We start from the raw sequence: 12,963 nt of genomic DNA, 5'->3' as shown, positions 1-12,963 counted from the left end.
CCTGGCGAAGTAAGAAACAATCTGTTGTTTCCCGTTCCAGCACAGAGTCTGAATATCGTGCACTGGCTGATGCTACTTCAGAATTAATTTGGCTGCGTTGGCTTCTTACTGATATGGGGGCCCCACAGACATCACCCACTATTCTTCATTGTGATAATCACAGTGCTATTCAGATTGCACACAATGATGTATTCCATGAACGAACAAAGCATATTGAGAATGACTGTCACTTTGTTCGCCACCACCTACAGAGCAACACACTTCATCTCCAACCCATCTCTACCACCGATCAACCTGCGGATATATTCACCAAAGCTCTCCATTCTCCTCGTTTCACTCAGTTAATTCACAAACTCAAGGTGGTCTCGACACTCCCATCTTGAGTTTGAGGGAGGGTATTAATGAAATTAGAGCAAATATCATGGAGTAGATTATGCTCAAATATCATGGAGGAGATTATGCTCAAATATCATGGAGGAGATTATGCTGTATTTAACACTATTATTCTTCCCTTATTTAACCTTAATTTTGTGTATAAATATACATGTATGCTGTAATATTTGATATGAGAAATACAGAAAAATCAATAAAGTTACAGGAATAATCAAAGTAAGCTATTTCTATAAAACCATGTTCAATATTTCACATGTTACAACTCTCCCTTTGTCCCAAAAAATGAAACAAAACCAACTCTCCCTTTAACTGATCTCGAAGGCTTTCTAATCTACACCATAAACCCATAAATTCAAAACTGATTTCCACAAACAAACGCATCGTTACCAAATCAACCTACTCACAGCAAGTGGCTTCAAACTGTTTTTGCAGCTTTTCCCAAAGGCATAAAACCAATCTTGGGCTTTGGTAATGAGCCAAAATGTAATTTGATTCACAGCCAGAGTTGTAAAATCTTTCTTCATTGATGTACTGTACCTCCTTCCCTCCCTTGCTGAACTGCTCTATCCATATGCCCATTGCAACATCTTCAAGCTTAAAAAGCTGAACATAGACAAAAAAAAAAAAAAAAAAGTTTCAAATAAGGCAGGCATAAGAAGAAGAGCTATTTTGATTTTGCAGTGTATAGGAAAGCTGAGGCCGTTGCCTGTACTTTTACCTTGAGGCTTCTATTCTGGTGGCCTCGGACGATGAATTTTGCAATATCTCGTGATATGACATACCCGGGCCCATGCGCCCAAGGAGGGTATGTCGCATTTGGCCATTCCTGCATTTACACATAAGAGTGTGTATATAAAATATAATGTATTTGTTATAGTTACTTAAACTTTCAGATTTAGTAATAGTTTCATTTGGTATTAGCATGCGAGAAGTCCAATTTCATATCCCCGCCTTCCCCTCTTCAGTAATATCAATGGCCTACTTGAGCACAGTCAAAGTTTTACACTTGAGCTTATCGATTTAAACTTTTGGGTTTAGTATGTAACGCCCCAAAAATTAAGATAATTTATTGGGCGTTATTTTGAATCCATTTAATGAGAATTATTTGATTTATGTGGGAATTGAAATTAATTAAATATTTCTTGGATGAATATTTAATTAATTAGAGGTTTTGGCACGTGGTGTTTGTTAAGTTTTTGTTTAAATGGTAGGTTAAGAGAATTAAGTAAAGTTGTGGATTTTTAGTGTTGTTGAAGTTGAATTTAATTAAATAATTATGGATGTTATTTAATTAAATTGTGGGGTGGAAAGTTTGTTGGAGATTGAATAATTATATGTATATGTGGAAATATATATATAATTATTATGTTAAAGGAAACGATAATTATATTTGTTGAAATATAATTATTTAAGAAAAAAATAGTTGTGTTTTGGAGAAAGGATATTTATTAAAGGAGAAAAAGTAAAATAATTATATTTTGGGAAAATATAATTATTTGTAAAAGGATAATTAATTACTTTGGAGAAAGATAAACAATAATTAATTATTTGTAAAAGGATAATTACTTTGGAGAAAGATAAACAATAATTAATTATTTGTAAAAGGATAATTACTTTGGAGAAAGATAAACAATAATTAATTATTTGTAAAAGGATAATTACTTTGGAGAAAGGTAAACAATAATTAATTATTGTGGAAGATAATTAATTATTTTTGAGAAAGATAAATAATAATTAATTATTGTAGAAGATAATTAATTATTTTGGAAGAAAGGTAAATAATAATTAATTATTGTGGATGATAATTAATTATTCTGCAGAAAGATAAATCTTGATTATGGAGTGAAGTTGTTATGGTTGGTTTAAGATAATTCATGTTGGAAGTTATAAGTGATTTATTGGAAAAGATTTGATTGATTAAATTAATTGAGGACTTAAGTTAATTTGAGATTTTGGAGGGAAAAGTTAGTTTTTGTGGAATTGTAATTAATTGAGTATATATATATGGATATATATATTTAATTAATAATATGGAAAAGTGAAGTTAATTATATGATGGAATATAATTATATTTGTTTGGAAAAGAAGATAATCCATAAGGAGAGAGATGGTTGATTTGATTGGACAAAAAAGATATATATTTATTTGCAAGAGAGAATAATGGTTTAAATAAATATATATTTATTGTAGATTTTGGTGAGAGAAAAATAATAATAATAAAGAAGTATTATTATTATTACTAATAGTTGTAAATGCCTAAGATTAAGGCATTGATTTAGGAAAGATAATGGGAATAAAGATATATGTATATTTTTTGGTATTATATATATATCCTAAAAGGAAAAGGAAAAGAAAATAATAATAATAAATATTATTGTTATTATATATATCCTAAAAGGAAAAGGAAAAGGAAATAATAATTATTATTATTATTGTTATTATGTGAGTCTATAAATAGCATTAGAATGCTTAAGATGGAAATAAAGGAAAAAGAAAAAGGTTCTTTATCTTCTTCTCTAAGATAACCCTCTGTTGTCGCCGCCTCAGTTAAAGTTAAGATTGGTCTCTTTGGAAGCTTGAGGATTTAAAGTGATGAATTTTTCATCAAGGATAAGAGGATTTTCCAACCTCCATCTGAGTAACCTTGGTAAGCTAATGAAATTAAATTAATATTTTATTAATTTAATTTTGGATCTATTTGAGGTTTCTTTAAAGGTTCAATTGGCTAAACTTTTTAAGATCTAAATCTTGGATTTTTCCCAATCAAGGTTGAATTGGTTTCAACCCAATTTTTAGAAAGTTAATTTGGGAGAATTTTTGGGTGTTAGTCAATTGCCAATTTCATTTAATTAAGATACTAAGTTTTCCTTTTATGATTAGGATCAAGTTAATTGGAGAATTTTTACTGTCAACTAGGAACTACCTTTGTTTGGCTAAAATCTCCAGGTAAGAGATTCTCCTACTAGACCTTCGAACTGAATTTAAGAGACCGCATGTAATTATGATTATGCATTGATGGTAGCTAAAATGCATAACTTGATGCTACTGATAATGACTGTCATTGTATTGATGTTGGTGATGATGACTGAGATTATTATGTTGATGATTTATGATGACAGTTGATGTTGATGATGATGACTGAGATTATTATGTTGATGATTGATGATGATAGTTGATGTTGATGATGATGACTGAGATTATTATGTTGATGGTTGATGATGATGACTGATGTTATGTTAAGGACTGATAGATTGATGTTGATGATTGTTAATGCATGATATATTAATCACATGATTAAGGACGTTAAGATTAATACTCATGCCATGTTATGATGTTATGTTATGCTACATGCTATGGATAGGGTGTTCTGTTAACTTTGTCTATTAGAGTCGTACCTGCATGGGTGTCCTTCGGGATCACCACCTATTTAGGACTGTGTGGTTCGACGGGACGCCAGTCTAGCATGGATATAGATATGATTCGAGTGATTCGACGGGGTCCTCGCATCCCGATTGTCTTAGTGTTACCCCCGGGTTCACTACAGACCAGCATGTCCTAGGTGCTCCCTCGGGACACCGAAGACCAGATTTTCGTTCCTACGGGAGCGCATGTTGCACGTGTTCGGGAACGTGCCAGAGATTGGGTACCATTTTCAGGACTCTAATGGGAAGTTAACAGACACCTAGCGGGACTAGTAGTAGGTCCCTTACTGAGTATATGTTTATACTCACTCTTTCTATGTTTAACATTTCAGGCGAAGGTAAAGGTAGAGGAAAGCTGGCGAGCGACAGAGAAGGATCCGTGACATGCCATATGGGGACTCAGTTTTGCTTCCGCGTTTATGTTTCAGTGTTTTAATATTCCGTTTTTAATGAAAATTTATTCTTCCCTCGTTTCAAAAAAAGTGTCTCTTGTCATCGTTCCGTTTTAGTAACGACCTCAGCTTAGTATAAAGAGTTGGGTCGTTACAGTTGGTATCAGAGCGTCAGCTTTTAGGTTCTGTAGACTAACTTACGATGTGAGTCTCTGATTTTGTCTCTATATATGGCTATTACGGTCCTTCGTCACTCGCCAGGTATGTATTTTATGATACATGATTATGAATATGCACGTGACCTTGCCTGTATTAAACTAGAACTGCATGAATGTTATGATTTAAATGGTGATGGTTTTGGTGTTGAAGTTTAAGAAAAATGTTGCCACGTAGAGGTGCTCAATGAGGTGGTTGAGTAGGCAAAAGAGTAGAACGTGTTCAGCCTGATGAACTGCTTTGTGACTGGATATCTAAGACATTAGTTATGTTGGTGGTTTTAAAGGAAACTAAAGGCATGGTTAAGTTCAAGTATATCAAACACATTTGACGGTGTTTAGAATTGAGTTGCTGGAGAAGGAACAAAGTAAACTTTAGTGCATAGTTATTTTGGTGAGATTTCAAGAAATTGTTTTGAGTTTACCATGAAGGATAAGTTATAGCTAGTTTAAAGTACAAGTGATGAAATAACGAATTTCTTTAGAATAACTAGTTAAGTTGATGTCATTAAAGAAAGCAATAGTTGGACATGAGTTTGAACTTTATCAAACAAGAAAAGAGAAATTAGTGACTTCTAAAGATTGCTAAATGGTGGAGAATACCTTTTTGGTCGAAGTTTGAAGTTGGAAAATAGAACGTAGTTTTTGAAGGTTTATGAATTAAGTTTTACTTGGATAAGTGTAAAGGAAAGAAAAGTGTTTGAGAAAAGTAATATTTTGTCAAGTGAAGTAAAGCATTGCGCAACATGAGAGTTGCACTTAGGAAAATATTATGGCAAAGTTACCAAGTTGACAATGCTACTTAGGAACAAGAGTATGACAAGAGAGCTCGATACTCGAAATTGTTCAAGAACTAAAACTTTCGAGGACGAAAGTTTCTTAGCGAGGGAAGATTGTAACACCCCATAAATTTAAGGAACTTATTATGGGTATTACATTAAGTGGAATTAGAAGTTAAGGAATGTATTTGGTGTTTTGTGTTAGATTAATTAAATATATATACATGGGTGTGTATATTTAATTAAAGATTTTGGAATTTGGTAGAATTTGTGAGAGCCAAGTATCCCAAGCTGTTCAAAGATTAGAACTTTCGAGGACGAAAGTTGTTAAAGGAGGGAAGATTGTAACGCCCCAAAAATTAAGATAATTTATTGGGCGTTATTTTGAATCCATTTAATGAGAATTATTTGATTTATGTGGGAATTGAAATTAATTAAATATTTCTTGGATGAATATTTAATTAATTAGAGGTTTTGGCACGTGGTGTTTGTTAAGTTTTTGTTTAAATGGTAGGTTAAGAGAATTAAGTAAAGTTGTGGATTTTTAGTGTTGTTGAAGTTGAATTTAATTAAATAATTATGGATGTTATTTAATTAAATTGTGGGGTGGAAAGTTTGTTGGAGATTGAATAATTATATGTATATGTGGAAATATATATATAATTATTATGTTAAAGGAAACGATAATTATATTTGTTGAAATATAATTATTTAAGGAAAAAATAGTTGTGTTTTGGAGAAAGGATATTTATTAAAGGAGAAAAAGTAAAATAATTATATTTTGGGAAAATATAATTATTTGTAAAAGGATAATTAATTACTTTGGAGAAAGATAAACAATAATTAATTATTTGTAAAAGGATAATTACTTTGGAGAAAGATAAACAATAATTAATTATTTGTAAAAGGATAATTACTTTGGAGAAAGATAAACAATAATTAATTATTTGTAAAAGGATAATTACTTTGGAGAAAGGTAAACAATAATTAATTATTGTGGAAGATAATTAATTATTTTTGAGAAAGATAAATAATAATTAATTATTGTAGAAGATAATTAATTATTTTGGAAGAAAGGTAAATAATAATTAATTATTGTGGATGATAATTAATTATTCTGCAGAAAGATAAATCTTGATTATGGAGTGAAGTTGTTATGGTTGGTTTAAGATAATTCATGTTGGAAGTTATAAGTGATTTATTGGAAAAGATTTGATTGATTAAATTAATTGAGGACTTAAGTTAATTTGAGATTTTGGAGGGAAAAGTTAGTTTTTGTGGAATTGTAATTAATTGAGTATATATATATGGATATATATATTTAATTAATAATATGGAAAAGTGAAGTTAATTATATGATGGAATATAATTATATTTGTTTGGAAAAGAAGATAATCCATAAGGAGAGAGATGGTTGATTTGATTGGACAAAAAAGATATATATTTATTTGCAAGAGAGAATAATGGTTTAAATAAATATATATTTATTGTAGATTTTGGTGAGAGAAAAATAATAATAATAAAGAAGTATTATTATTATTACTAATAGTTGTAAATGCCTAAGATTAAGGCATTGATTTAGGAAAGATAATGGGAATAAAGATATATGTATATTTTTTGGTATTATATATATATCCTAAAAGGAAAAGGAAAAGAAAATAATAATAATAAATATTATTGTTATTATATATATCCTAAAAGGAAAAGGAAAAGGAAATAATAATTATTATTATTATTGTTATTATGTGAGTCTATAAATAGCATTAGAATGCTTAAGATGGAAATAAAGGAAAAAGAAAAAGGTTCTTTATCTTCTTCTCTAAGATAACCCTCTGTTGTCGCCGCCTCAGTTAAAGTTAAGATTGGTCTCTTTGGAAGCTTGAGGATTTAAAGTGATGAATTTTTCATCAAGGATAAGAGGATTTTCCAACCTCCATCTGAGTAACCTTGGTAAGCTAATGAAATTAAATTAATATTTTATTAATTTAATTTTGGATCTATTTGAGGTTTCTTTAAAGGTTCAATTGGCTAAACTTTTTAAGATCTAAATCTTGGATTTTTCCCAATCAAGGTTGAATTGGTTTCAACCCAATTTTTAGAAAGTTAATTTGGGAGAATTTTTGGGTGTTAGTCAATTGCCAATTTCATTTAATTAAGATACTAAGTTTTCCTTTTATGATTAGGATCAAGTTAATTGGAGAATTTTTACTGTCAACTAGGAACTACCTTTGTTTGGCTAAAATCTCCAGGTAAGAGATTCTCCTACTAGACCTTCGAACTGAATTTAAGAGACCGCATGTAATTATGATTATGCATTGATGGTAGCTAAAATGCATAACTTGATGCTACTGATAATGACTGTCATTGTATTGATGTTGGTGATGATGACTGAGATTATTATGTTGATGATTTATGATGACAGTTGATGTTGATGATGATGACTGAGATTATTATGTTGATGATTGATGATGATAGTTGATGTTGATGATGATGACTGAGATTATTATGTTGATGGTTGATGATGATGACTGATGTTATGTTAAGGACTGATAGATTGATGTTGATGATTGTTAATGCATGATATATTAATCACATGATTAAGGACGTTAAGATTAATACTCATGCCATGTTATGATGTTATGTTATGCTACATGCTATGGATAGGGTGTTCTGTTAACTTTGTCTATTAGAGTCGTACCTGCATGGGTGTCCTTCGGGATCACCACCTATTTAGGACTGTGTGGTTCGACGGGACGCCAGTCTAGCATGGATATAGATATGATTCGAGTGATTCGACGGGGTCCTCGCATCCCGATTGTCTTAGTGTTACCCCCGGGTTCACTACAGACCAGCATGTCCTAGGTGCTCCCTCGGGACACCGAAGACCAGATTTTCGTTCCTACGGGAGCGCATGTTGCACGTGTTCGGGAACGTGCCAGAGATTGGGTACCATTTTCAGGACTCTAATGGGAAGTTAACAGACACCTAGCGGGACTAGTAGTAGGTCCCTTACTGAGTATATGTTTATACTCACTCTTTCTATGTTTAACATTTCAGGCGAAGGTAAAGGTAGAGGAAAGCTGGCGAGCGACAGAGAAGGATCCGTGACATGCCATATGGGGACTCAGTTTTGCTTCCGCGTTTATGTTTCAGTGTTTTAATATTCCGTTTTTAATGAAAATTTATTCTTCCCTCGTTTCAAAAAAAGTGTCTCTTGTCATCGTTCCGTTTTAGTAACGACCTCAGCTTAGTATAAAGAGTTGGGTCGTTACATAGTAAGAGGAAGAGGTCCTCTTTTCAAACTCTAGTTTTCCTACTATAAAACATATCAATATATCCATTGATTGTAATTTTTTAGTTGAGTAGTTCAACAATGTACAAAACAAAAGCTCGACCAAAAGCAAGAGTTTATCATATGAGAAATGAATCAAACCCATGTAAGATCAAGTTTTGAGTCAGGTACCTCCTCACTAATATGCCACTTGCTGTCTTTATCTCTATGGGGTGATGAATCAAACGAAATAAGACCATAGAGTAGGCCAGTAGCTGGCCTGCTTTTTACTCCAGATAAAACTTCGTCAATTCTAACAAATGCATCATCATCTGTCTTCATTATATATTTTGCGGGAAGGATCTTGGTCTGAAAATGTCAAAATGAAAAATGATGGATTGCAGATAACTTATGCAGGGACGGTAAGAGTAACATGATAATAATTTCAAATAACAAAAAGGTTTGAGAAGCTCGGTTGTTATAAGTTTACACATACCCCAAAAATGCAAATTGCAATTGTTTTCAAAGTGATCAAGCTGTAATAATCAACAAACGGCATCAACTGAATATCACCATAAGCTTCCACTTCTCTCCAAAGCTCCAAATTTACTTGTGTGTTCTTATCCTGCAGCAGTAAATTATCCAAGATCAAGAGAATGAATACAGAAAAGAGCACATTGAAAAATACAGGAAACTGAATGTATTGTGTGCAGCAATAACTGCTTGAACCAATATCAGATCAAAGGCATATTGGAAAATGTTAGAATTAATGAGCTTGGCCCAAGGAAGGATTTATCCTAATTTCTTTTCCTCTTTTATCATATTGTTGTCTATTTATTTTCCCCTTTGTATTTTTTGTTAATATGAGAAATTAAGAAGAAAGTCAGATCGTGGGTTTTCTTGCGGTACTCAGGTTTCCACGTAACTCAGTGTCTATTTTCTTTACCGCTTTTAACGGAAAATAATCATAACAATCACTTCTACATATATACTAGCACCATTTATTTGTTCACATCCTTTTGGCTTCTCTATTAGGTTCTTTGTGAGAACTGGTCGTGGCTTAAAAGTTGAAACATTTTGAACTTAGATTGTCCAGAAACTGTACAACAGACACAGTATTAAAAGTATCCAATACTGAGCTGATCATCTATGGAAGAAATCGGAATTGAAGATGCAAAGAGGCAGATAGCACATCTCAATCATCAAATACAATATATAAAAATTAGAACTCTGCAGATTATAGGCTTCAAAACGATAGTGATAAAAAAACTAAAGCCACTACGTACAGACTGCATCACTTACAAAGCCTATGAAAAATCGGACTGCAACATCACCACTACGTACAGCCTCATTCTGCATCCAAGTCCTTCTCAATGCCATACGACGATTGAAATTATTTCCAGTAGAAAAAACCCCAATCAACATCACAAGTCTTCTCTTCGGGATAGGGGGGGCTCCAAGGTGCTCAGAGTTAAGAATAAAATCATGATCTTCAGAAGCTGGTAGGCCTTTAGCCAAGGAAGAAAGAAGATCCAAACCGCCTGTTACTTTGACTTGATTAACTGTCCATGGTTCAAGTTTCTGCAGAAGTTTCAAATCACCTTCTATTAGTTCAACTAATGAATGAAATATATCTATCAGAACCATTAGTTCATTAGAGTGCCCAACTCATACCTTACCTCCCTATATTCGAATGAGGTTTCATGCCTTCCATTGACAGTCATATGGAAACCCTCCAAACCAATCCATAATGTTGCAGTGAACAAATTCCCCTCGATAAATGGGAAATTAGCACTTTCATGGACTTGCCCTCCGGAAATATTGGTCAGGTTGGTATCTGCACTATCATGATGCGTACTGATATTTTCTCCTCTGGTGCTTCTGAGAACACGTTCATTACAAAGAACAAGTCCATCAACTGTCATATTTATTTCCAAAATACATTAGCAACCAGAGGATTTATCATACAATTTCACGTTTACACAACAAAAGACAAAGCAGAGTGTATTTAAGATCAATACATCGACATGGGATGAAGTGTTGTACTAGACCAACTCCACAAGTTCAGTCGAATCTCAAAAGCCTTCTTAACTTGATCATTTACTACATGCTACCAACTAACAAGGACACGATGGAAACTCAACCACTATCTAACGTATCATTTGAAGAACTGATAGGCAATGTAGACTTGGGTATATTCAGTTCTTCGAAGTATTACATTTATTTGGCATCTCCACCTAACGTAAGAAATGTTAATCTTAGGCCTGGAAGAAAATGGGCCTCAAGTAAGTGAGAGTTAAATCAGCGCCAAACCCTAAATCTAATGGGTTACAATAAATTTAATTATATCAATACTTAGACTTGTGGGCTTTAGAAATTTGTAGAAGCTCCAACAAGTAAAGATCAATACTAAATAAGAAGCGACTTGACATTAAAGAGAACTTGAAGGCAAGACTTCTTACTCTTATAACAAGTTAAATCACCACTAAAATAAAAAATTTAAACTAATGGGTTAAATTAAATATAATTATATGAATACTTTTTTACAATGAGTATTTAGGGTCTAACAGATGTATCATATAAATATACCTTTACGAGAGCTTGCAGACAGATGAGCTGGACACCTCTCCTCTTTTCCCCACTTTTGTTCATTAGTCCATGTATTTTGAACTATAAATGATTCATCAGACATGTTGTCCCCAGGCAAACAGACATTGTAATGCAAGATAACAGGAGGATTTGACTCTCCAGAAGCCTGAGAGCCTAAAAGTTCAATCTCGAAGCCCCCTCGCTCTCCATTAGGTATGCCAACCAGGGTAATAGAAGAATCCTCAACTAGACCACAAGGGATTTCAAGAATAATTCCCTCAGAAGGTGAAATTTTGTCAGGTGAGCTTACAGAGGAAGGGCATATTTCATGCTTCGAGTTGTTGGTATTACCAATTTTAGTGGTCTTTTCTGCTTGAATAGCTGACAATAAGTCACCCCATGCTATGGAAGCCTCTTTAACCCCTTGTATTGTTTCGGGTAAAAAATCAGACCTGGACAACAGGGGATGCATATGAGACCACAAAAGTAAGGCCTCTGATTCTCTCTTAGTAATATTATCTGGAGCGATTAGATCACTGAGTCCTTCAACGTTTATAAGATGAGGCCGTTCAGGTTCTGATGCTCTCACTGCTTTAGATTTCAAAGACACGCTGCTTCTACTATCAGAATCTTTGGCCGGATGATTTCTCCAAAAATCATGTGCTGATTGCTTTTTAGGCTGGGTATTCATAAGGCCATAACGCAATGCCAGGATTGTGGCAAGTGCCAATATTAACGTTCCTCCATACCACTTCTTCATTTTTCTTCTCTTCTATATTTTTTATAGACACCACTTCATTTAAGGAACATCCTGCAAATTACAAGAGAATGCATAGCTCACCACTCAGAGTTAAGCTTCAAATCAGAGACATTAATATTTAAGTCACATCAAAATGGTGCACTAAATTATTTTCAAATCGTCAAAATCTAGATTAGCTATAAGGACAAAAATGAATCCGACTGCCATGGGGCATGGGCATCCTGATAAATTATCACACAAATACAAATTCATAAGCCGTCCAGAGCTTCCTTGTCCGCGAGTTATTTTCAATGGCGGCTCTTAACTCACATAATGAAGCCCTGGCTTGTGAAAAGCCAATTCCACCATAAGCACATAATCGAAGAATCACTGAGGATCTTTACAACAAATTTAAGTGCAGCAGGAAATGAGCTAAAGCCAAACAGAATCCGAGTTTTAAACATCATATATAAAAAAATAGAAATCAAAGCTATTAAAGCTATAATTTCCTTCACTTCAAGCAACCGCTATAAGGCGCCAGCAATCAATTACAGAGCAAAGGATTTTAACCAAAAATTCGAACGCATATCGGAAATGAGCCAAAGCTAAACCGAAATAAATATCTGAACATCATATATCAAGAAAAAAAAACCAAAGCTATTGGGATCGTAAAGATTCCACTTCAAGCACCAATTTCAGGCGCCAGCATTCGATTAACAGAGCGAAGTAACTACAAATTCAAGTGGCATACAGGAAGTGAACTAAAACTAAACAGAATCCAAGTATTTGAACATCGTATATCTAGCAAAATAAAAAAAAATCGAAGCTACCAAAGCTAGAAATTCCACTTCAAGTAACACTATCATCAGCAATCGATCAACAGAGCGAAGCAGAGCCGTGGAGATCTGCTGCAAATAATCAACTACCTTATTTCAAGCTTCCAGCAAAAAGATTCAGGATATGGGATAAGTAATAGCAATGTGCATCAGCCGTTCAAATTGTATCCTTCTTTTGAGCTCCAAAGCGTAAGAACAGTTGAGTAGAATTCCGGTGATCGGAAGTTGATGTTTCCCGGCGGTGTGTTGTCGGAAATTTGAAGGAAAGAAAAAAAAAAGAAAGAAAAAGGAGGCTATTAACGAGACATTGTGTCGATGAAACGACGT

The 12,963-nt window shown here is 33.4% G+C and overlaps 1 protein-coding gene and 2 long non-coding RNA genes across 3 annotated transcripts; 2 read left to right on the top strand and 1 right to left on the bottom strand.

The window, feature by feature from the left end:
• Nucleotides 1-597: 597 nt before the first annotated feature.
• On the bottom strand, nucleotides 598-12,961 carry LOC103483910 (hydroxyproline O-galactosyltransferase GALT3). Its single transcript, XM_051086637.1, has 8 exons — nucleotides 12,631-12,961; nucleotides 11,062-11,872; nucleotides 10,152-10,390; nucleotides 9,775-10,053; nucleotides 8,969-9,097; nucleotides 8,665-8,841; nucleotides 1,112-1,219; nucleotides 598-996 (listed from the first exon to the last, which is right to left on the bottom strand). Exons 2-8 carry the CDS (start codon nucleotides 11,819-11,821, stop codon nucleotides 790-792), a joined length of 1,899 nt encoding a protein of 632 aa, XP_050942594.1. The 5' UTR covers nucleotides 11,822-11,872; nucleotides 12,631-12,961; the 3' UTR covers nucleotides 598-789.
• Nucleotides 2,918-4,848, top strand: LOC127150010 (uncharacterized). The gene is made up of 3 exons (XR_007821919.1): nucleotides 2,918-3,040; nucleotides 3,274-3,339; nucleotides 4,148-4,848. It is a non-coding gene; the product is annotated as an uncharacterized LOC127150010 (long non-coding RNA).
• Nucleotides 6,889-8,393, top strand: LOC127150012 (uncharacterized). The gene is made up of 3 exons (XR_007821920.1): nucleotides 6,889-7,151; nucleotides 7,385-7,450; nucleotides 8,259-8,393. It is a non-coding gene; the product is annotated as an uncharacterized LOC127150012 (long non-coding RNA).
• Nucleotides 12,962-12,963: the final 2 nt, after the last annotated feature.

This window comes from Cucumis melo, chromosome 6 (genome assembly GCF_025177605.1).
Source record: "Cucumis melo cultivar AY chromosome 6, USDA_Cmelo_AY_1.0, whole genome shotgun sequence".
NCBI classification, from domain to species: Eukaryota; Viridiplantae; Streptophyta; class Magnoliopsida; order Cucurbitales; family Cucurbitaceae; genus Cucumis; species Cucumis melo.
Note: the sequence above shows the minus strand (reverse complement) of the source record. Positions and strands in the feature narration are given on the sequence as shown.

What these genes read in the sequence shown, in the direction of transcription:
- LOC103483910 (XM_051086637.1), bottom strand. Translation starts at nt 11,821, where the DNA reads ATGAAGAAGTGGTATGGAGGAACGTTAATATTGGCACTTGCCACAATC. An exon ending in TTGCAATTTGCATTTTTGGG is followed by an intron (nt 8,842 to 8,968) that starts GTATGTGTAAAC and finishes TGACATTTTCAG; the next exon opens with ACCAAGATCCTTCCCGCAAA. An exon ending in ACCAGAATAGAAGCCTCAAG is followed by an intron (nt 997 to 1,111) that starts GTAAAAGTACAG and finishes GTCTATGTTCAG; the next exon opens with CTTTTTAAGCTTGAAGATGT.